This window comes from Schistocerca cancellata, chromosome 4, assembly GCF_023864275.1.
Source record: "Schistocerca cancellata isolate TAMUIC-IGC-003103 chromosome 4, iqSchCanc2.1, whole genome shotgun sequence".
Classification (NCBI taxonomy): Eukaryota; Metazoa; Arthropoda; class Insecta; order Orthoptera; family Acrididae; genus Schistocerca; species Schistocerca cancellata.
This window is the reverse complement of record NC_064629.1, coordinates 419,581,328-419,604,731: the sequence shown is the minus strand read 5'-3', so window position 1 is coordinate 419,604,731 and position 23,404 is coordinate 419,581,328. Positions and strand designations below refer to the sequence as shown.

Sequence of the window (23,404 nt, the reverse complement as noted above, 5' to 3'; positions counted from 1 at the left end):
TTACAACATCAAAATATTGTGTTGGGAAGATTCAGAACACCACCACTACATCCAGTTCCACAAGATGACACGAAATCACTGGGAAAGTCTAAGAAAGTAATCTCATTATGTTGGCTTAAGTTATAAAGTTAGTTGCAGGAACTGGTTACTAATATTTAACCAAAAATATCTTCAGTATCATATCTGTTTTGATCATGGGAACTAAATGAAAGTCTTTGTGCCCATTGTCAAAAGCAACTTAACTTTTGCTGTCTATTTGACCTAGTGACAGTATCATCCAAAATTTTATTCTGTTTTTATTTACAATACTCTTTTCCTGAGCATTTTTAGGTCAACCAAACAATGCATGTATCATAATCTCTGACTGTCCAGAGTTAAAAGCACAATATAACTTTTGCTTATCATCTAATAAATCCAGCAGCTTACATATCCAATTAATTGTGAAAATTGCCATTACAAAACTCCTAAGAGATATAAATGTAGTGGCCTTCACCAGTATAATACAAAAATCTCCATCCTTGTTGCACCATACTCAAAAAACAGCAGTAATGTCCTGCAAAAATTGTCTGTCAAGCCACTTCTGTACATTGTGAATAATAGTAGTACTGAATTTCCTGTGTGGTTCACTTCATGCTACAAACATTTAACACAACTTCTCTAAAAGACCTCTGTAACTACCCATATGTGAATGAAGAAGTAAGATAACAGAAAAGCATAAGGCCTTCATAGACTTCCTTTAAATAAATAGCATCTTTCTTGATTTGTATTGCATACTTTTGGAATTACCAACTCTATTTTTAGAAACTTACATACTAAAAATGTTTAGTCTACTGCTACTCTTTTCAGTACCTCACTGATTTGAAAACAGAATTTTAAAAAACAACTTTTCATGATGTAAACAGATAAAGGGACAGTGAACAACAACTGTAGTAGACCTGGCAGATTTTCTTTAAGATTAATACTGCCCTCATTCTAAATTCTACTTATTGTGCAGTACTGAAATGTCAGAATGACAGGCAGGTGGAAGAGCTTCAAGTATCACCAGCTTCAGAGAAAGGTAGCTAGACAAACAAATATACAAACCTTTGTCAATGAAATTAATTTGCTGCTGGTGTTTGACAGTCCATCCAAACTGCCTGCAGTTCTATTACTGAAGGTAGAGGAACTTCATTTGGTCCCATGAACACATAGGAATGCACTTTTTTACTGAGCAGAGTGTCACATTCTCAGATGTGCAATAAAATTTACACATGGAAGGTACACTCTCACTAATACTTTTCATCCCAGTAATCATGTTCCTCATCAGAAACTAGCTCACATCCTGCTTCAAGGTTTTCCTGTAAATATTTCTGTCATCGTTGAATTTTATGAGATGAGTCAAAATCCCCATGTTCTAAAACAAGCCATTGCCATATCCAGTAGTGGCTGTGAAAATATGTATAAGCCTTGTAGAAATAAAGCACTGCCAGTGAAGAAGACAATTACTGATTTATATCTTGCTACATCCACCAGCTAGTAATAATGAACTGTGCAACTTGCTGCTTTATGTGAGTATAGGGGGAACAGTTAAAAATCAGGTGCTTAATATGTCAGACAAGTTACCAAACACAAAATTTTGCTTTTGAAGTACATGGTGGCTGAACAAAAGAAGATTTTGATCTCTAATATGGTTGTACTTATCAGAAACAATCATTCACTTACATTTCTGTTGTGTGTATTATGAAAATCATATTTCTCTGAAACTTCCTTAATGATGATGCAATTATTGTTGCCAACTGTAAAAGTTTTGTTTTAAATATAGAATGATAATCAGTTTTAAAGATATGTTTTGATTACACTGAGTAATGGTCAGTTTCAACAGATCAGTTGCTTTAGATTTAATGATACATCACTAACAGTCACTCTTCTGTTATCCTCTGAATGTTGATGGTATTGATTACAATTTGCAAAAATTGTGGAGTTCGTGTGTGATGAATGAGGATACAATTTTGTGGCCCACACTATGATGTGCAATATACTTAGGTAGTGCATAACACACCTAAGAAAAATCTATGAGCTACAAATTGACATGTCATGCACAAAAAATAGTCAAATGCCATAGAAACCATTCAGAACTACAATCAAACTGAAGAATCATGTAACACGTAAATGATGGATTGAATTGTTTGGTGATAACAAAATTGAAATGATGTAATGTAAAGCAAATAATGAAATGAAATTACATGAAATTTGCTTATTTTTATAATTAATTCACATATGTCTGAACCACTATGTACAATAACAATACAGCTCATTACAGGGAAGACTGTTGAGACACAGAAGAGAAATACACTGGACAGTGCATTATGAAGGAGGGTAGATGGTGATTCAAGGACTGCAATGTTGATCTTAGCATACCTCAGTGCTTGTTAGATTACCACAGTAAAAATTAATCATATTTGAACCATATGGAATATTCTCACTTTCATGAACCTAGTTTTAAACAGTCCTGCACCGTATTTCTGACTGCAGGCGAAACAGTACTTCAATTCATCAAGAAAGTCAGCACGCAAACATTTTCTTTTCAAAGTTTATGTTCTATGTCTTACTTATATGTTGTCTATGTGTAAAGGGAAATAAAATCATATTCTTGTACCACAATTACTTTTCACTTTTATATTGTGTGTTAGCTACGTAAATCAACTGAATACCAATATTAGCAACTAAGTTGTGACAATATCCACAAGAAACCAATCCTTTTTCTTTTTTCTAGACACAAATTACTTTGAAAGAATTATTAGGTTTTGTTACTGTACTGTAGCTTCTGATTATTGTTTTTATAGAGACTGGTCTTTTTAGAGTGTATGTCCTTCGTATAGCAATGTAACCAGCATGGGTCAGGAGAGGGCAACTGTCTATCTCACCCATCCCCCTCCCCCCAATCACCCCACTACCCTCTCACACCCTTCCTGCACACACAGAACTGAACTCTCATCCAATGTTGACAAAACAGACAGTTATTCCAATTCAGTATCAGTATGAAGAAAGCAAGAACATGTAATGTGTGTTGACTAATTCGTGTGCATCATGATACATGAACTTAATAATTTTGTCATTCTGTTTCAGATTCATATGAATTATGGTTGAATTTTGGCCTTCCACAAAAACTATTATTCCATTTTGAAAATTTATGCAGCTGATAAAGTAGGCGTAATGTTTGATTCAGCTACTTAACACATTTTTTTTTTAAATGCTTTTACCATTTTTGATCATTACTCTTTCCAAAACTGAGTGATAAGGCATACACAAGAGTTCATATCTTGTGTTGTGAACTCTTACAGTTTTGCTAAGCCACCATACAGGAAATTTATTAACTTACATCTACTTTGAATTCTCAGAGTGGGCACAGGGCTATTGTGTAGGAAACTTTGTTTTCAAATCTGCATAATATTTTACTATTTAGGATTTGTAAACCACCAATGAGATATAATCTTCAATAACTGTTTTTCCAATTTTGGGATGTACAGATTACTATATCCTGGCATTTCCTCCAGTTTCACAATTTTAAGATTAGTGGCTCCATTTGTATGTGTGAGCAAATTCATTGCTATCAAACAACTCAACAACTTTCTCAGTATGTTTTGTTCCTCTTTCTTTTCTGGATAATTCATAACCTCTTTTATAACTTATCCATTGCAGCTGTTGGAAGGTAAAGGTCTTTTCTGCTTCATATGCAAGAAGTTATCTACAGTAAATAATAACTAATACAAATGCATTCCATTGTAAAGTAACTAACACTTTGTCACCGGAACTTCATCTTCTCTATTTCTCTCTCTCTCTCTCTCTCTCTCAGAGAGGCACTCAAAGCCCTGGGTTTATTGTTATTACCAATCCAACATGCAACTGATGCTTCAGTGAGCACAAGGACCAATAACAGGCAACTCACAGAATGTGGGATGAGTGCCAGCACCTCTTGCACAAACTACCACTGACCTCTGTACACCACTAAGCCTGTTTACAGTGGTGTCAAGCACGCTTTGCCAGAAATCTCACTTGCTGGAGTACAATTGTCTTCAGTGATGAGCCCTGATGACCAGTGGAGATGTGCCTCGAGATGCCCCACACAGCGGTGGGATACCAACCTAACTCTTGGCGATATGGCCAGACAACCAAAAGTGATGGTATAGCGAGACATTTCATTTCATCCTTTGGCTGCCACCTGTGGCATCCTTACAGCACAGTGGTATATCAATGATATTGTATGTCCCTTTTTGTTTAACTTCATGGCAAGACATCCTGGACCCACATTTCGGCAAGATAATGCCTGCCAACACAAGGTGGTAGTTTCTACCACTTGTCTTTGTGCTTACCATTCCTACTTTGCCCAGCTACATAGACTGATCTTTCCCCAGTTGAGAGTGTTTTGAGCACTATGGACAGGGCCCTACAAATAGCTTAGGATGTTGATGATCTGAAATTACAATTGAACACTATTTGGCATGATATCCTACAGGAGGATATCCAAGGACCAATGCTTTATTGACTTCATAAATTTGTGAAGGTCTTTCTCTTACCTACAGCACCAAATTTTTTCTAAAATTGTATTAATTTGTTTTTCTCTCTGGAGATGTACATCACATCCACCACATTTTGTCCCATTTGGATACTTCTTCATGGTGCCTGTGATTGGTTCAATTTCCATGCATCCAACAGTTGCCAGATTGTAGAAGTATGTCATTATGATTAAACTTTTGTCTCAACCTTCACAAAAGTTAATTATAGGGTACTGAGTTCCTCAAGTTTCTTTATTTATAAATGTTTTGCCATTGAAACTATTTGGAGTCAGTGCAGTACTTTTTGCAGATGGTATAGTATTTTTAGTAAAGGTAAAAATGAGATACGTATATATGCAGTTGAAAATCAATGTGATGACAGAATAGGTAGGAAAACAGTTTTGAGGTAACTGTTTGACAGTAAATGACAGAAAAAGAACAGTGTGGATGAGGTTCAGCAACTCAATGAGTGATGGAAAATCTGATATATTAATGGAATTTGCAATCTATAACCTTCTGGATGCCCCTTATGCAAAATTCTTAAGATTATGGATAGATGTAATTTATAGTAGGAAAGCATGATGATGATGTTTGGTTTGTGGGGCGCTCAACTGCGTGGTTATCAGCGCCCGTACAATTTCCCAACCTTTGCTCAGTCCAATTTCGCCACTTTCCTGGATGATGATGAAAGGATGAGGACAACACAAACACCCAGTCATCTCGAGGCAGGTGGTAGGAAAGCAGTATAGTAACATAAAATAGAAAACAGAGCAAATTTTATTACATATTAGGAAAGATTAGGATATATGCAATATGGGAATATTTTTGGCAGCATATCATTCATTTGCACATTGTTTACCAAGGTATGCTGCTCCCTTCTGGGGGAAAATAATTGTAGCACACTATAGGTTTAAACTTTGGAGAACAGCTGTAAGAGTTATAAAAGGGATTTGCTAAAGGGAATGATGTAGGAAAAATTTTAAAGAGTCAAAATCTTGATTTTGCCTGCCATTTACATGTTCGAAAACACAGATGTTCTGAAGCCTCATGAGTTCACAGCAGTACTGAACAGCAGAAACAAGAAACAGTTCTGTATCAAAAACATGTGCTATATCAGCCCTAACTTTTATTAATGCTTTGCCTCAAAGAACTAGATACACTAAATTGCCAAAGAAACAGGTATAGGCTTCTGTATTCAAATACAGAGATATGTAAACAGGCAGGATATAGCGCTGTGGTCAGTAATGCCTATATAAGACAAGTGTCTGGCACAGTTGTTAGAGTGGTTACTGCTGCTACAATAGCAGGCTATCAAGATTTAAGTGAGTTTGAATGTGGTGTTATAGTCAGTGCATGAGTGATAGGCCACAACATCCCCCAGGTAGCAATAAAGTGGAAATTTTCCCATATGACCATTTCACAAGTGTACTGTGAATATCAGGAATCAAGTATAACACCAAATCTCCAACATCGCCGTGGCCAGAAAAAGAGCCTGCAAGAATGGTACCAATGGCAACTGAAGAGAATCGTCCAATGTGACATAACTACAACCCCTCCAGAAACTGCTGCAGATTTCAAAGCCGGGTTGTCAACAAGTTTCAGCCTATGAATCATTCAATGAAACATTGTCAATGTGGGCTGACAGAGTCGAAGGTCCACTCGTGTAGCCTTTATGACTGCACAACACAAAGCTTTATACCTCACCTGAGCCCAATAACACTGACATTGGACTGTTGATGACTGGAAACATGTTACCTGGTCAGACGAGTGTCATTTCAAACATATCGAACGAATGGACATGTATGGGTATGGAGACAACCTCATGAATCCATGGACCCTGTGTCTCAGCAGGGGACTGTTCATGCTGATGGAGGCTCTGTAATGGTGTGGGGCATGTGCAGTTGGAGTTATATGGAACCCCTGATAAACTATATATTATTCCTATGTTGTTGTTGCGGTCTTCAGTCCTGAGACTGGTTTGATGCAGCTCTCCATGCTACTCTATCCTGTGCAAGCTTCTTCATCTCCCAGTACTTACTGCAACCTACGTCGTTCTGAATCTGCTTAGTGTATTCATCTCTTGGTCTCCCTCTACGATTTTACCCTCCACACTGCCCTCCAATGCTAAATTTGTGATCCCTTGGTGCCTCAGAACATGTCCTATCAACTGGTCCCTTCTTCTTGTCAAGTTGTGCCACAAACTCCTCCTCTCCCCAATTCTATTCAATACCTCCTCATTAGTCATGTGATCTACCCATCTAATCTTCAGCATCCTTCTGTAGCATCACATTTCGAAAGCTTCTATTCCCTTCCTGTCCAAACTATTTATCGTCCATGTTTCACATCCATACATGGCTACACTCCATACAAATACTTTCAGAAATGACTTCCTGACACTTAAATCTATACTCAATGTTAACAAATTTCTGTTCTTCAGAAATGCTTTTCTTGCAATTTCCAGTCTACATTTTATATCCTCTCTACTTCGACCATCATCAGTTATTTTGCTCCACAAATAGCAAAACTCCTTTACTACTTTAAGTGTCTCATTTCCTAATCTAATTCCCTCAGCATCACCCGACTTAATTCGACTGCATTCCATTATCCTCGTTTTGCTTTTGTTGATGTTCATCTTATATCCTCCTTTCAAGACACTGTCCATTCTGTTCAACTGCTCTTCCAAGTCCTTTGCTGTCTCTGACAGAATTACAATGTCATCGGCGAACCTCAAAGTTTTTATTTCTTCTCCATGGATTTTAATACCTACCCCGAATTTTTCTTTTGTTTCCTTTACTGCTTGCTCAATATACAGATTGAATAACATCGGGAAGAGGCTACAACCCTGCCTCAGACCCTTCCCAACCACTGCTTCCCTTTCATGTCCCTCGACTCTTATAACTGCCATCTGCTTTCTGTACAAATTGTAAATAGCCTTTTGCTCCCTGTATTTTACCCCTGCCACCTTTAGAATTTGAAAGAGAGTATTCCAATCAACATTGTCAAAAGCTTTCTCTAAGTCTACAAATGCTAGAAACATAGATTTGCCTTTCCTTAATCTTTCTTCTAAGATAAGTCGTAAGGTCAGTATTGCCTCACATGTTCCAATATTTCTACGGAATCCAAACTGATCTTCCCCAAGGTTGGCTTCTACTAGTTTTTCCATTCGTCTGTAAAGAATTCGCGTTAGTATTTTGCTGCTGTGGTTTATTAAACTGATAGTTTGGTAATTTTCACATCTGTAAACACCTGCTTTCTTTGAGATTGGAATTATTATATTCTTCTTGAAGTCTGAGGGTATTTCGCCTGTCTCATACATCTTGCTCACCAAATGGTAGAGTTTTGTCAGGACTGGCTCTCCCAAGGCCGTCAGTAGTTCTAATGGAATGTTGTCTACTCCCGAGTCCTTGTTTCGATTCAGGTCTTTCAGTGCTCTGTCAAACTCTTCACGCAGTATTGTATCTCCCATTTTGTCTTCATCTACATTCTCTTCCATTTCCAGAATATTGTCCTCAAGCACGTCGCCCTTGTATAGACCCTCTATATACTCCTTCCACCTATCTGCTTTAACTTCTTTGCTTAGAACTGGGTTTCCATCTGAACTCTCGATATTCATACAAGTGGTTCTCTTTTCTCCAAAGGTCTCTTTAATTTTCCTGCAGGCAGTATCTATCTTACCCCTAGTGAGATAAGCTTCTACATCTTTACATTTGTCCTCTAGCCATCACTGCTTAGCCATTTTGCACTTCCTGTCGATCTCATTTTTGAGATGTTTGTATTCCATTTTGGCTGCTTCATGTACTGCATTTTTATATTTCCTCCTTTCATCAATTAAATTCAATATTTCTTCTGTTACCCAAGGATTTCTACTAGCCCTCATCTTTTTACCTAATTGATGCCTTCACTACTTCATCCCTCAGAGCTACCCATTCTTCTTCTACTGTATTTCTTTCCCCCATTTGTGACAGTTGTTACCTTATGCTCTCCCTGAAACTCTGTACAACCTCTGGTTTAATCAGTTTGTCCAGATCCCATCTCCTTAAATTCCCACCTTTTTGCAGTTTCTTCAGTTTTAATCTATAGCTCATAACCAATAGATTGTGGTCAGAGTCCACATCTGCCCCTGGAAATGTCTTACAATTTAATACTTCGTTCCTAAATCTCTGTCTTACCATTATACAGTCTATCTCATACCTTCTAGTATTTCCAGGATTCTTCCATCTGTACAACCTACATTTATGATTCTTGAACCAAGTGTTACCTATGAGTAAGTTATGCTCTGTGCAAAATTCTACCAGACGGCTTCGTCTTTCATTTCTTTACCCCAATCCATATTCACCTACTATGTTTCCTTCTCTCCCTTTTCCTACTCTCGAATTCCAGTCACCCATGACTATTAAATTTTCGTCTCCCTTCACTACCTGAATAATTTCTTTTATCTCATCACACATTTCATCAATTTCTTCATCATCTGCAGAGCTAGTTGGCATATAAACTTGTACTATTGTAGTAGGTGTGGGCTTCGTGTCTATCTTGGCCACAATAATGCGTTCACTATGCTGTTTGTAGTAGCTTACCCGCACTCCTATTTTTTATTCATTATTAAACCTATTGCTGCATTACCCCTATTTGATTTTGTATTTATAACCCTGTATTCACCTGACCAAAAGTCTTGTACCTCCTGCCATCGAACTTCACTAATTCCCACTATATCTAATTTAATCTATCCATTTCTCTTTTTAAGTTTTCTGACGTACCTGCCCGATTAAGGGATCTGACATTCCACACTCCGATCCGCAGAACGCCAGTTTTCTTTCTCCTGATAACCATGTCCTCTTGAGTAGTCCCCGCCCGGAGATCCGAATGGGGGACTATTTTATCTCCGGAATATTTTACCCAAGAGGACGCCATCATCATTTAACCATACAGTAAAGCTGCATGCCCTTGGGAAAAATTACAGCTGTAGTTTCCCTTGCTTTCAGCCGTTTGCAGTACCAGCACAGCAAGGCCGTTTTGGTTGGGGTTAGAAGGCCAGATCAGTCAATCATCCAGACTGTTGCCCCTGCAACTACTGAAAAGGCTGCGGTCCCTCTTCAGGAACCACAAGTTTGTCTGGCCTCTCAACATATACCCCTCCAGTGTGGTTGTGTGTGTGTGTGTGTGTGTGTGTGTGTGTGTGTGTGTGTGTGTGTGTGTGCGGTGCACATAATTATTACTTTTATGTTGTATTTATGGAAGTAGTGATAGTTTTCAGATTATATGAGATAAATTAACTTGCCAATGGTGAACAGTATAATTACACTAACACACCCTAGTAACATGTATAAGCTGCCAAATATAACAATTTTTTCTGTTCATGCAATTAGATTTGTGCATAACTATCTACCTAATGAAATGATATTCAATTAGTATTCATTTCTGTCTCATATAACAAAAAATACAGTAGTCTAGTAAAAGGGTCTAAAGAACATTTTAAAGTGGAAGGTGATCAATTTAAATGAAACAGCTCACACACTACCTACTCCAGTCATTTGATTCAAACCAAACACTATAACGGTACAAACTTGAATATTACAATCTATTTTCTTGACTGTGCATGTAACACAATATATTATGATATAGGGTTCTTCATTTCTATAAATATCAATGTCATGTGCATACTTAAGCTGCATCTGTATGACTTTTCCTGTATTATTAATTATTATGGAAATGGTAGAAAGGGTGAGTGCAGTCCCAATCACAGCTCAAATTCTGTTCTCCGCAAACAACACCAACTTTAGTGATGAGCTTAACAACCCCATACAATTTAACATGTTTCACTACAGAAAAAATCTTATGCTTAATTGATGACACCAGTATACAATCTCATTGTCCTATAACTGTGCCCAACACTTCTCCAGCCAAAGACATTCAAAACCTTGTTAGATAAACTTCTTCTATAACAAGTACTTAAACCAGCTACCTTCTAGAACTGTGTCACTAGACTCATTCGGCATAAGTCTCTTCAGGTATTCAAGTGACATAGTGAAGCAGACATCCAAAAAAATATAAAAATTCTCTGTTAACTCCAGTAAATTCATATGTAACAACAGTTAGAGTGAATGCACAAAGCTGGAGGTGAGTATACACATGTGCAAGTGCTAGAGTACACACACACGTGCACACCACACACACACGCACACACACACACACACACACACACACACACACAGAGAGAGAGAGAGAGAGAGAGAGAGAGAGAGAGAGATAGAATGTTCTCAAATCGATTCAACATAAAATGTATTATCACAAACATGCCATGCAAACACTTCTTTTTAGAAATACTGTTTCAGTTCAGTAGTATTCATCTGAATACAGCTCTGCATATAATCAACATGAAAGTACAGTCCATATTGGAGTTCAGTCTGCCCCCAAAACTAACAAAACTTTGGTAGTATACAGTATAGAATTTACATAGACACATAAATCTCTGAAGCAATTTGCATAAATACACATTCCTCTTTGTAAGACATGCATTTCACGAATACATAAAACACTTAATACCAAGAGGCACTACACTATTAGCACAAACTGTCTAGTTTTTCTCAGGACAAGAGCAATATCTTATGCTTAAAAACATTGGTTAACATACCTAACATTATAAGTGTGAATGTCAGGGCTTAACCTAGGATAAGAGAATATATGCATTTAGTGACAGATGAATGAAGTATGTGAGCAAATTAGTAAACATCTTCTCACCAAGCAGTGATATAGAGACTGAAATTTGTAAATTAAGCCGAAATGGTACTGGTTAAAGATAAAAAACTAGACTATTTTCCAAATAAATGGATACAAAACAGCAAATTAATTATTTTTAGAGCAGCCTTAACCCAAAAATCCCAAATTTACAAATATTAGTCATATAAATTAGCACAACACTGCAAATAATGATAGGGCAGAATAATGAAGTAACATTATGTAAAGTCTCCTCTACTTAAAACACAGTGTGGCATGTCAGTATCAATCTTTTATAAATAATATATTTACAGATTTTTGGAAATAAAATAAAAATACATTTGTATTTGTAGTGAACTTTAAGTGATACAAACTCTTTATGACAACTGAAATTTGACTATCTGACAAATATTTATGCTTCACTCTGTGTGCACATGATATGTGTGTGTAATCACTGTGTGACACCATATGACATAGCAATTAAGTAAGTCAAACAGTAAGTTACTAGTGATTAAGTTTAGAGGAAAAAATGAAGGGTTAGGCATCTTTGCTGCTGAACAAGTTGTCAAGGCATAGAGGGTGCAGTAGTCACAATATATGTTGAATCGTATCAGTATAAGGAAACAATAGATTGTGCAGGATATAACTGATGTAAATATGTGGTCAACTCAAAATTGTATATAAAGTGAACATTAACTGCACTTTCCCACAACTATATTGATGGGCTTATTCCAGAAGGCATATTGTTTTCACTGTCTCCTGTTGGTTCATCAGCAGAAATTAATTTCATCATGCTACAAAATTATCAGTTGCATGGTTTGCAACAAAAAAGTAAAACAACCTATTGGAATGAAGTGCCATGATCTCTTTTGACTATCCCCCACATGGTTAAAATATTTTCTAAAACAATAAGTTATTCAGCATATATAAATGGCCACTGGAATGGTTCCAAAAACACATAAAGACGCTTAATCATTTTGAATGCCTACAAATTCACCATATGTTATAGACTTTATGGAGTGGCATCTATACCTCATAAGTTCTTTTTCCTCACTCATATTCACATTCAGGACTATTCTGAATGCTTATTATCTGCTTATCCCACAATACTACCTATGACATCTACGTCACTACTGTACAGTGTGTGTGGTAAGAGCAGATATATATAAATGAAATTATATATATAAATGAAATAATAATAAATAAATATAAATGAAATTACTTTTAAGGCTGTTTGAGAATTAATGTCATTCAGATAAGCATAAGAAATGACGGAAACAAAAATCTTATTTTGTGACTTCATAATTCAACTTCCATTATAAGTGACATAAAAGCAAACAGTTTTGGAACTGTGTAAATAGATGTATCATGATCACATAGTGCTTGTTATAGTTGTGATAGTATACTCAATTATTACAGAATGCACTTTCTTTCTGCAGACTGAAACATTATTATAAGAGTTGAAGAATAGCAAAAGAATGAATATAGTCGAATTTTTCTGAGGTCAGTTGTTAATGGACTGCTATGTAAAAAGTCTCAGGATAACAATTTTGTTCTATGAATGGTCTCGTGTGTAATTACAAGACTCAGTCAAAAATATGTAGCTCTATACAAGGTATGTATCTGTTACCATTATTTAACAGGACTTATTCTGCTATAACATCCTTAAGAAGAATAAACCCTATGTATTATTCTTAGTTTAAGACTTAACTCCATGCAGAAAAGTTCAGTTGTTACACATATATTCTCATATGTCCGTGACATGTAATAATGAAGTTCTGAAGTGGTGAACATAACTAACAGTTGATAATACTATTTAGAAATAGTTAACTCCAAACTTTAAAAGTGAAGCAGCCTTAGCTTCATATAGCAAATTTATTGTGCCATAACTATGTCCACTACACTATTAAGAGCTGTAATCTATGCTGGTAGAAGCTATAATACACCATACTTCATATCCACAAGACAGTTTTACATAAATGGCTGCTGCACACTAAATTCAGAAATCAGATAAATTTCATAAACATTTGCTGCACTTATGCTATAGCACTATTAGTTCTATGGCATACTGAGATGAAAGCTATTCAATAAAAAACTGGCGTAAACAGCAGTGATCAGTAAGGAAGGGGACAAATAAATTATCAGCTGGTAAAAGTGCTTGCTAAAAGCAGCTACAGTGTGCTCTAATCATAAAATGTACTAGATTGCCTCAATAAAGATTTAAATATGTATAAAATATCCAAATAGTTATGCCCAGCTTATGTTAGAAATCGCTGACCTTAACACAGTAACAATATAACATTATAAACACAGTGTTAAATACAGCCTTTCTTTTAACTTTGATTTCATTTTACGGCCTGTTATTTGCACTGAGCTCAAGATCAGCTGAAAAAGGATGTACAGTTATATTAACCATTACAATCCATCAGGAATTATTCAAGAAAATCTTGAATGGAATCAGACTTGAAAATAACTCCCCTAAAACATGAGCTTTTATTTCAAAATTCAGTCACTTTTCTTGGTGATCTGTTGCTTTTGAGATCCTCTCAAAATTTTATATGTTTCTGGTCATAAATATCTTTCAGCATGTGTTAAGCTATTTCACTGAATTCCAGACATTTTTCCAGTAAATGATGTCTTTAAAATAAAGACATTAGTTTCATTATTTCAGTAATGGGAAATGCTAATGGATCTGTATAATTTTTAACAATGGAAATTCTTGAAATAAAACAAATCTGTTTCTGCATATCTATTACAAATACTCAGCTATTTCAGTGATGAACTGTATTTGAACCATAATGCATGGTGTTTCAAACAACTGTATACTTAGTAGGAAGAGTTCCTTGTGTGCGAATAACTGCTCAGAACATCACCAAAGGATCTCATCTTATGGGAGCAACAGGAAGATTTAATACTGTCACTGTAGTGACAATAACAGCACATTATTTTTTGGAATGTGTAGTTTATGTGAGACAGATAATTGAAAGTTAGTCTTGTACCTCACTGAACTTTTTAATCTAATAATGCAGTTAGTGAATGTTTAATTATGCACATGGATTTATTTAGCAAAATGTGACTAAGCCTCATGTTTGTACTATCAATGCAAATGCTAAATACTAGTTATGTCATACTTGCCTGATGATTATTGTAGGTAACTAGAAGAGACCAACATGACTCCATTTTATACATGTGTCCGAAACAACAGACCCTAAAGATCAGGGGTGCTCAACCCAATGATCATGATTGACCAGGGAATTGTGATGAGTTGTTCTTTCAAAATCTATGTCAAAAATCTGTTTAAATGAGCTGTCTTTTGCAAGATAACAGTTTGATGACAATCAGTGTACCACATGGTATTTGGATGTTGTAAATCTGACACTGCTGTCTCTGCTTCTTTTGTGTCTGTCTGCTTGTACCTACCTTTAATGCTCAAGCCAAGAAACAGCCTTTTCTTCTGCATGGTGAGATTACTACTTGTAAACTGTAACTTGGCATGTTGTGAGCAGGAGTTGCTGTGGTATGGAGTGCATAAAGTGCTTTGTGTGGTGAAGGGGAGGGAGGGGTGGGGGTCAAGCTTCACCTCCAATGGGCAACACAAACCTCTGTTTGTGAGATTCAACAAAACAACAATGTGCATGGTATGTTAAATACTTTGTGTAATCTGAAAACTGAGATTGCTATTTGTACTGTCATGTCAAATAAGCATCCCATCACTCATTTTCAAAGTAACTGTGATCAAAATAGCATGACAATACACACCACAACAACAACAGAACTCAACATCTTCAAATTGTAGGATGTACAGTTGGCAATAAACATATCTAAATCGTGTGATTTTTCCTGACCACTGATGAGACTAGGGTGTCCATGTGTCAAGTTATAGTTCTCAAATAGTAACAGGTTCGTATAAAATGGTGCAGCTAAACATAGGAACACACAGCACTTCCATGGGGATCGGTATGAATAGTTTTTTGTTACATTGCACAAAGATAGTGTTCCATGTTTGATGGATAATCCTACTTCAGCCATAACTAAAAGTGGAAATATTGAACCCTATTTTAGAATAGTTTTGACAAAGACTTCAAATTGCAAGCAGCTGTTGACAGTGAGTTGAAAAGGAGAAACTTTCTAACCTTAAAAGTAAATTACAAATACAGCAGTCATTTTTTGGAAACTTGATATAAAAATGTCTTTCATCAAACACAGATACATTTCATGTATCACAGTTACTGATGAAACATGCAAAACCATTTGACCATGGAATTGTTGTTATGGAGTGCTTTCTGACAACAAGTGAGGTCTTGTTTTCCAAATATAAAAAGTCAGAGATAACATCTGCCATCAGAGACATGCCTCAGTCAAGAGCTAGTATAACAACAAAAGTGGAATTAATGGTAGAAAATATAAAAGGTCAACTGATAACAGTTTTATGTTCTGCTTGTGTTTCTCATTGCAGCTAGATGAGTCAGTGGATGGACTTGATTCATTTCAAGTTATGATTTTTTTTAAATTGATATTTTCAGATTTCAGTGTAAAAGAAGATTTGTTTATAATTTTTACCCAGAAAGACACTGCAGGAGGAAAAACATTTTTACACTGCATTTAAGTCTTTCATTTCTGAAGATGATTTGCCAGTTCAGATACTTGCACCTATTAAAAGTGATGTAGTGCCTAGGGTGGTGGTCAAACACAAAGGAATTATTACCTTGTGTGCAAATGATGAACCTTCCCCGTCTTTCTTTTATTAACTTGTGTGTGAACAACAAGTCTTTCTTGTTTTTCTTTAAGTATCACTGTACCATATGTGTGCAAGTGCTTTGTGGACATATTTTAAAAATTGTAAATGATATGAGTACTGTCACAAAAATTGTGAATTCAGTTCTCTCACAGTCACTACAAACAAGTTTAGAGTGCTATTAGTTGAAATGGATAGCCCATATGGAGACCTGTTATTGCACACTGTTTGATGGCTGTGTAGAGGTATGGTTCTAAACATGTTTAGAGAACTTCTGCAAGCAATAAAATCATTTTTGTCTGAAAGAGAGTAAGATTACTCATAACTGTATGATTTGAGCTGACTGGTGAATCCAACATTTTTAGCTATATGACAGGTAAACTAAATGATTTAAACACAGAACTTCAAGGTAAAAACCTAACCATCATAAGTATTATATCTTTTGTAAAGTGTTTCATGCAAAACCTTAATCTTTGGACAGATCAGTTACAGAAATTGAATGTGGAACACTTTCCTGAAATACTGTCAAACTGTCAGATCAACAAACATCTTTGGATCCAGAACCTGCAAAGCAGTATATGGCCAATGTGTGGGAACTGAAGACAGAATTTTAAAGTCAGTTTTCAGATTTCAAGGCAATAGAACATGGTCTAGCTTTCACAGCTCATCCTATTTTTAGTGGATGTGGAAGATTCATCAAGTAAAATGAGTACTCTTTCTTATTTGAGTGACACTGAACCTGAAGGGGAAATAATTTGATTTCAAATTGACATTTCTTTAAAGTCATAACACAATGAGGATAACTTTTGGAAGTCAGTGAGTGGGAAAATCTACCCTAACATTTCACATATGGCATATGTTTTACCATTTTTTGGATCAACTTATCTATGTGAGGCATTGTTTTCAACAATGAACAGGGTGAAATGTAAGTGAAGAAATAAATTTACTGATCTTCATCTTTCAGACTGGATGAGGTTGGCTTGCCAATTATTCCCCAGATTAAAATAAACTTGCCAAAGATATGGAAAATCAAGTATGTCCCTATACTTTATTATGATGCATATTCTGTATATTCTGATTTTTCGCATGTGTGAAATTGAGTAGTAGACCTATAACTTTTAATGAAGAGAATATTACCTCTCAATATATTAGAAATGGCTGCAGTGTTTATTTGTGCTTGAATCTCTATGATCTTTTCAGTCAGTGGATCTCTAAATGGACTAAATTTTGAGTAGTAGATTTCAAGCCTAAAAAGGTTGATCTCCCCTGCTGTAGATAATCCATAGCTGTACAAAATACTTTCATATTAATTTACTAACAGTGAATTCAATAACATGAGCTCTATTAGGCGTAGATCTACCACACAATAGTGACAGCTGATGTCAAGGTATTGGCAGTTAGTAAATTATTTTCGAAGGATGACTCTGTCTACAGTAAATGAGAATATTCCAAAATGATTCTAGGAAATACAGGATTTGTAGACCGTTTAAAGTGTGGAGGTTTCACAGTAGAACTGGAAACAATGTTCATAATACCATTCATAATTCATGTTTCAGTGACTGTAACATCCATCACTGGCCGAAATCACAAAAAAATGACAGAAGCCATACACAGAGTAGTGGAAACATTGATACTCATCAGAAGTATCCTTCTAAAAGAGTACCTTGTATCTAGGCCAAGGTTAAACAGAAATTATGGTAAAAAACACCAAGGACAACAAAGATCCACAAGATATAAATGATCGCAAGAAGAAAGAATCAAACAGTGTACATGTTAGGACATGTTGAACCATTCTTTAAGGAAGAATTATAGAAAAAAAAAACAATTGGATGATGGAAGAAATTTGTGTATGTTAACCTAGTAACAGACCCTTTTTTGAATATTACAGAAAACTGTGAGAAAAAGATATTATCACCAACAATCCTATCCACAATGAAACAATATGATAGGACCAGAAAATACCTTGTTGATGGAAACACTGCAGAAGATGAGACAGAAGATCAGCATATGTTAAAAACAACATTGCATGAGTATAAAATAATCTTGCTATTTTTACTGCACCAACTTAAATATGAACATCAGTGTACAGTGATAACCTTTAATGCACAGAATGACAGCATTGCAGCACTAGGATAAAACAGTGATATTGTTACTGTTATATGAACAACAGACAGTTTACATCAAATTCTTTTTATTTTAATGCCTGGCTTTGTCTGAATTATGTCATCTTCATGTATAAAATGTGAAGTGAATGGTAGCTATCACTGGCATCAGTTGATATGCATTACCTGGACTCCTCCATTCCATATTATAAGTATGAAGGTGGTTAGAGCTGCTCATCATGATACAAAATGTGGTATACACAGTAAACTGTTCATAAAAACTCTAATGTCTTCATTAGGAACTCCTCACTACCATATTTTCTTTTGTGATGGCCTTTGATTAACTTTTGATTGTTGAACCTATATCAGCACAATGTCACACTGACAGAGATCATGTCAGTACCAGCTATGTTAGTGATTCCCATTGTAATGTAAAATACCTGGCAAATTTCATGGTAGACACTCAACACTCATATCCTCCTTCCCTGGACCACTAAGATTACAGATGTCATACTAGTCACAGATTTTGCTGCACAGTCTCATCTCTATGGCCTCTTTGATGACACAACAGAACAAGAATTTTTATCCATGAAACATAATGTTATGTTTATTCATGAGACTGTACTCAGTGACCACTTTTTATTAAAGCCTCTTATCAAAGATATGTTGAATCCATTGCAGAACATTTTCATGCTGAGGGTATAAAATTGTTTCTCAACACTTTTATAATCACCTACTCCTTGTATGAGGGAAAATTTTGATGAAATAACTAACTAAATGGCCATGGACTCTCCCAACAGTTCAGTGGATTTTTCATCATTTGAAAGCAAATGGAATAATAGTCAGTCCACTATCAAGATGCAAACAGAAAGAAAGTTGGAATTTTTAAATGTTTTAATAGAATGCAAACTTCATGGATAGCTTGGCAACTCTGTATGCTACAAGCAAACACACACTGATCTATGCCTCAGCATAAAGTCTGCCTTGCAATCCAGCAGAGACATGTTTCAAATATGTTCGTGGACAGGGCTACAATTGTTTCTGACAAGAACAACTTTCATTCTGAGAAACAAGAAAACAAGAAGCATTTGTTCAAAATGAATAAAGATAAGAACTATGACCCTAATTTAGCACTCTCTGTAAATACAAGCGCATCTGACAATTGCAAGGTAAATCAGCTATTGCACAGCTTCATTTTTGTGAGGCTACATGTATCAAAATAGGTTACATATTAAGCAGACATGAGGAGAATTATTTTACAACTGCATTAGAAGACAAAATAAATAAAAATTAAAATTAAAAAAGTGTTGCACCCAGTTAAAGATAGTCCTGGGAGCTGACCATAGAATGTGAATATCTATGGAGTGAGTATACTGGATATACTGCTAACTTTAGACCAGGACTTTCATGTGAATTTAGAATAATACTGTTTGTACACATTTTTAGTATTATATGTATTTGCCCTGTTTATATACATTTATTTATTAGGAACACCAATAAGGGAAAATCATTGCTACTATAGATACAAACTGACATACCTAAATGCAGATAAAGCCAGTTTTTATACATAAGTAACACAAATGTTTAATTACAGTGTCATACTAATAAGAAGCACTTCACACACTGAAATATTTGACAAACAGCATAACAAAGAGTTGTAGGAATAAGTTATGCAATGAATGACATATGTGGTAGATTTATTTAATAGTGTGGAAGTGTGCTCCCACTCAGACCGATCAGGATGCTACATGTTTTGCTAATCTGCAATTAAGATGTATGTATGAGAATCTGAGTCATTTCCTTCTCATTATATTCCATGGATCAAAGGAATAATGTGGATGCAGTATTTATTGGCTTCCAAAAAACATTAGAAATAATTATTAACAAAAGTATTGTTACATCAGTTGTCAAACCATATTTTTGACTCGCTTGAGGGTATCTTGATAGGGATGATGTAACATTTTATCGTGGTGTTCCCCAGACCATTGACGTTCATGTTACATTATTGAACTGACAGACAATATTAACAGTTATTCAAGACTTGTTGTCAATGATTCAGTTGCCTACAATGATGTCCTGTCTGAAAAAAAGCTACACAAATATGAATCAGATCAGGATATAATTTCAAAATAGTGCAAAGATTGGTCACTTGCTTTAAATGTATAGAAATAGAAAAAGATGCAATTCTCAAAATGAAAATCTAGTAGCCTATGACTACAATATTAAAGATTCCCCATTAAAATCGGTTTACTCATACAAATACCTGGGTATATCAATTTGTATATATATGGAGTGGAATGACTGCATAAGGTCAATGGTAGGTAAGGGAAGTTGCATATTTTTGTTCATTTGGAGGGTACTGAGAAAACCCCATATTAATTTGTTATTCAAGTGTGTGGAATCCATATCAAATAGGGTATATTGAATGTAACCTAAGAAGGGCAGTGAAAATATTCACATGTTTTCTTGAGTCACAGGAAAGCATATTGGATATGTTGAAGAACCAAAATTTTAGAACATTCAAGACCTATGCAAATTATCCCTAGAAAATGGACTTAACAAATATGCAAGAACCAATATAAGATAAGAATCTAGAGATATTCTTCAGCCCCCTATATATTAGTTCCATAAAGAAAGTGGAGACAAATTTAAGCCAATCATAGAGAACAAAAAAGCATTTCAACAGCTATTCTTAGTCCCTTCCACACATGATTGGAGCAGGAAGAACCCTAACATGTGAAACCATGCTAAGTACCCACTGCCTGCACTTCATTGTGGTTTGCAAACTATGTATGTCAGTCTATATAGTAGTGAAACCACTAGACAAACTCAAACAATAAGAAATTGGGGATGGAATAATAACAATGAAATAGGATAGATTGCGACTTACCATATTGATACCTCAGTACCTCCTCTATGTGGTGGGTAGCAATACATCCTATTTCATTGTTGATGTAGTTAGTAGAGTGCAAAGATTTCCAAATAAATTGTGCTTATTTTAGAACTCTGTACAACTAGTCTCTACAGCATGGAGAACAATTACGTGCTAATAGTAAGTAGTTTAGTTTCCCTAAACATGAATGAGCAGTAAAAATATAGTACCATAACCAGAAAATAGATTTGGAAGAATTTGGTACAGTGAGAGAGAGAGATAGATAGAGAGATAGATAGAGAGAGAGAGAGAGAGAGAGAGAGAGAGAGAGAGAGGAGGGAGGAGGAGGAGGAGGAGGAGGGGGAGAGAGAGAGACAGAAAGCACAGGTGTCAGTTTACTCTGTTGTACATTTATTCATCTTCAGGAATGAAGTCATTTTCCTGTGTAGGCTGTTGAGTTATTTGGAAATAAACACTTTTATTCCATAATTGAATGATTATACAGTGAAAATTGTAATGTATTTATCATGATACATTCTTCACATATGCATGAGGAAAGCAACATTTGATGGTGTCACTAATAAGGGTTTTGCTCAACCATAGTAGGTATGGAAACAACTGTCTCTCAGACATGAAGTTCTCAGATAAAATGACAAAAAAAAATTGTAACCCTTATGCAGGTTCATAAATTTGTCAGCATAAAATACATTACTGTAATTATTAAAATGAAAAGACCCATCACATAGCCTATGAACATACAAGAGGGTATTTATTCAACTCTTGTAATGTCCTGAATCCTTATACATAAAATGTGCCAAACAAGTATGATTAAATATATAGTTTTAGTATAGTCTTTGCCTAGCACCACAACTTTATGAAGATATATTGATAAAGATAACGGACTTGCTCAAATCTCTAATTTGCTACATGTCAAAGATTCAGATCCTCCACCCATTTTCATTTTAAGAAGCAGATCCAGAGAATAAGGTTCCCTATTTCTGTTTTAAACAAATACAGCATAGTTACATGAAAAACTTTACTAGCAACAGGTACAGCAATTTAGGCACTTGTCGTATAATGGGATCAACTTTTCAGTTCCTGTGTTGTAAAAGTTTGCCACCTGTGACTGGAACCAGCATTTGACAGTCATATTCAGCTCATCATCAGTGTCAAAACACTGACCAGAGTACAGGAATTTCTTGTGGTGCAAAGAAAGATGGAAATAGCTGGGAGCAAGATCAGGACTGTATGCTGGATGATCAAACAGCTCTCAGCCAAACTTCTGCAAAACAGTTGCTGTGTGCTGAACCATAGAGGACCAGCATTGTCATGGAGCTGCACAGCTCCTGCAGTAAGCATTCCATGCTTCATGTTCTGAATGGCATACCACAGTTTCTGCATTGTTTGACAGTAATGGTCAGCATTCATTGCTTCACCTCTGGTCAGGAAGTCAATGAACAGAATGCCCTTTCTGTCCCAGAACACTATGCACATCACTTTCTGCACTGACACAGTCTGTTTGAATTTCATTTTGATCAGGGATCCACTTTGACACAAATGCACTGACTGCTGCTTGGTTTCTGGGGCAAACTGAGAAATCCACATCTCATCGCCCATGATGAGCTTGTCAAGGAGCTCAAAACAGTCATCATTATACCACTGCAGAAATGGCAGTGCTGCTCCAAAGCATTTAGTTTTCTAACAATTTCTTACAACCATCTGGCACACAACTTCTTGAACAGCAGGTGCTTAGTGACAATTTCGTGCAAAAAGGATCACAATATCTGTGGAAAATGGATGTTGAGCTTCATAATCACCTTGACCCTTCTCCAGAATGTGCTGCCACACCAGCTCAACAAGTTGATCACTAATGAGCAATGGTTTCCCACTGTACCCTTCATCACAGACACTCCTTCATCATGGACACTTTGACGACCTTCAGACGAAGCCTACACCAGTGACATACCATCAGTTTGTTCATGATGTTCCGCCCATAGATCTGACAGAGCTGATAATGAATTTTGAAGGGCGCTATTTTTTGTGCATTAAGGAACCTTATCACTGACCAAACCTTGCAGATGACAGGACAATGAATAAGAGACACCATTTCAGGACATTGCTGCTGTAGTACTGGCATAGGCATGATATATCTGGCTGGAATCTAATTGTCACATCATAGAACTGTTGCACATGTGCAGTTTTTCCAGCTAAATACGTCAACTTTAAGGAAAACAACATCAGGAAATTTACTTTTTGGATGCGCCTTGTAGTCTATTAGGAATACAATTTTTAATGTTGCTAGACCATAATTTGTTAGAGTAAAGACTCAAGGATATCAACCAAATGCAGAATAAAATGTAAATACAGTGGTGTCTGTCTATTCTTTCAACTCTGTGCTATTGCAAGCAACATTCAGTTCTTTAAATCTAAAAGCAAGGTTCATTTTGAACAT

At 35.9% G+C, this 23,404-nt stretch overlaps 1 protein-coding gene across 1 annotated transcript in view; it reads right to left on the bottom strand.

Moving 5' to 3' along the window:
* Positions 1-23,404, bottom strand: part of LOC126183408 (calcium-dependent secretion activator-like) — a 1,473,721-nt gene that overhangs the window by 407,314 nt on the left and 1,043,003 nt on the right. The window contains exon 19 of the mRNA XM_049925356.1: positions 11,161-11,193. Coding sequence (XP_049781313.1) covers positions 11,161-11,193 — 33 coding nt within the window. The remainder of the gene's footprint in view (positions 1-11,160; positions 11,194-23,404) is intronic.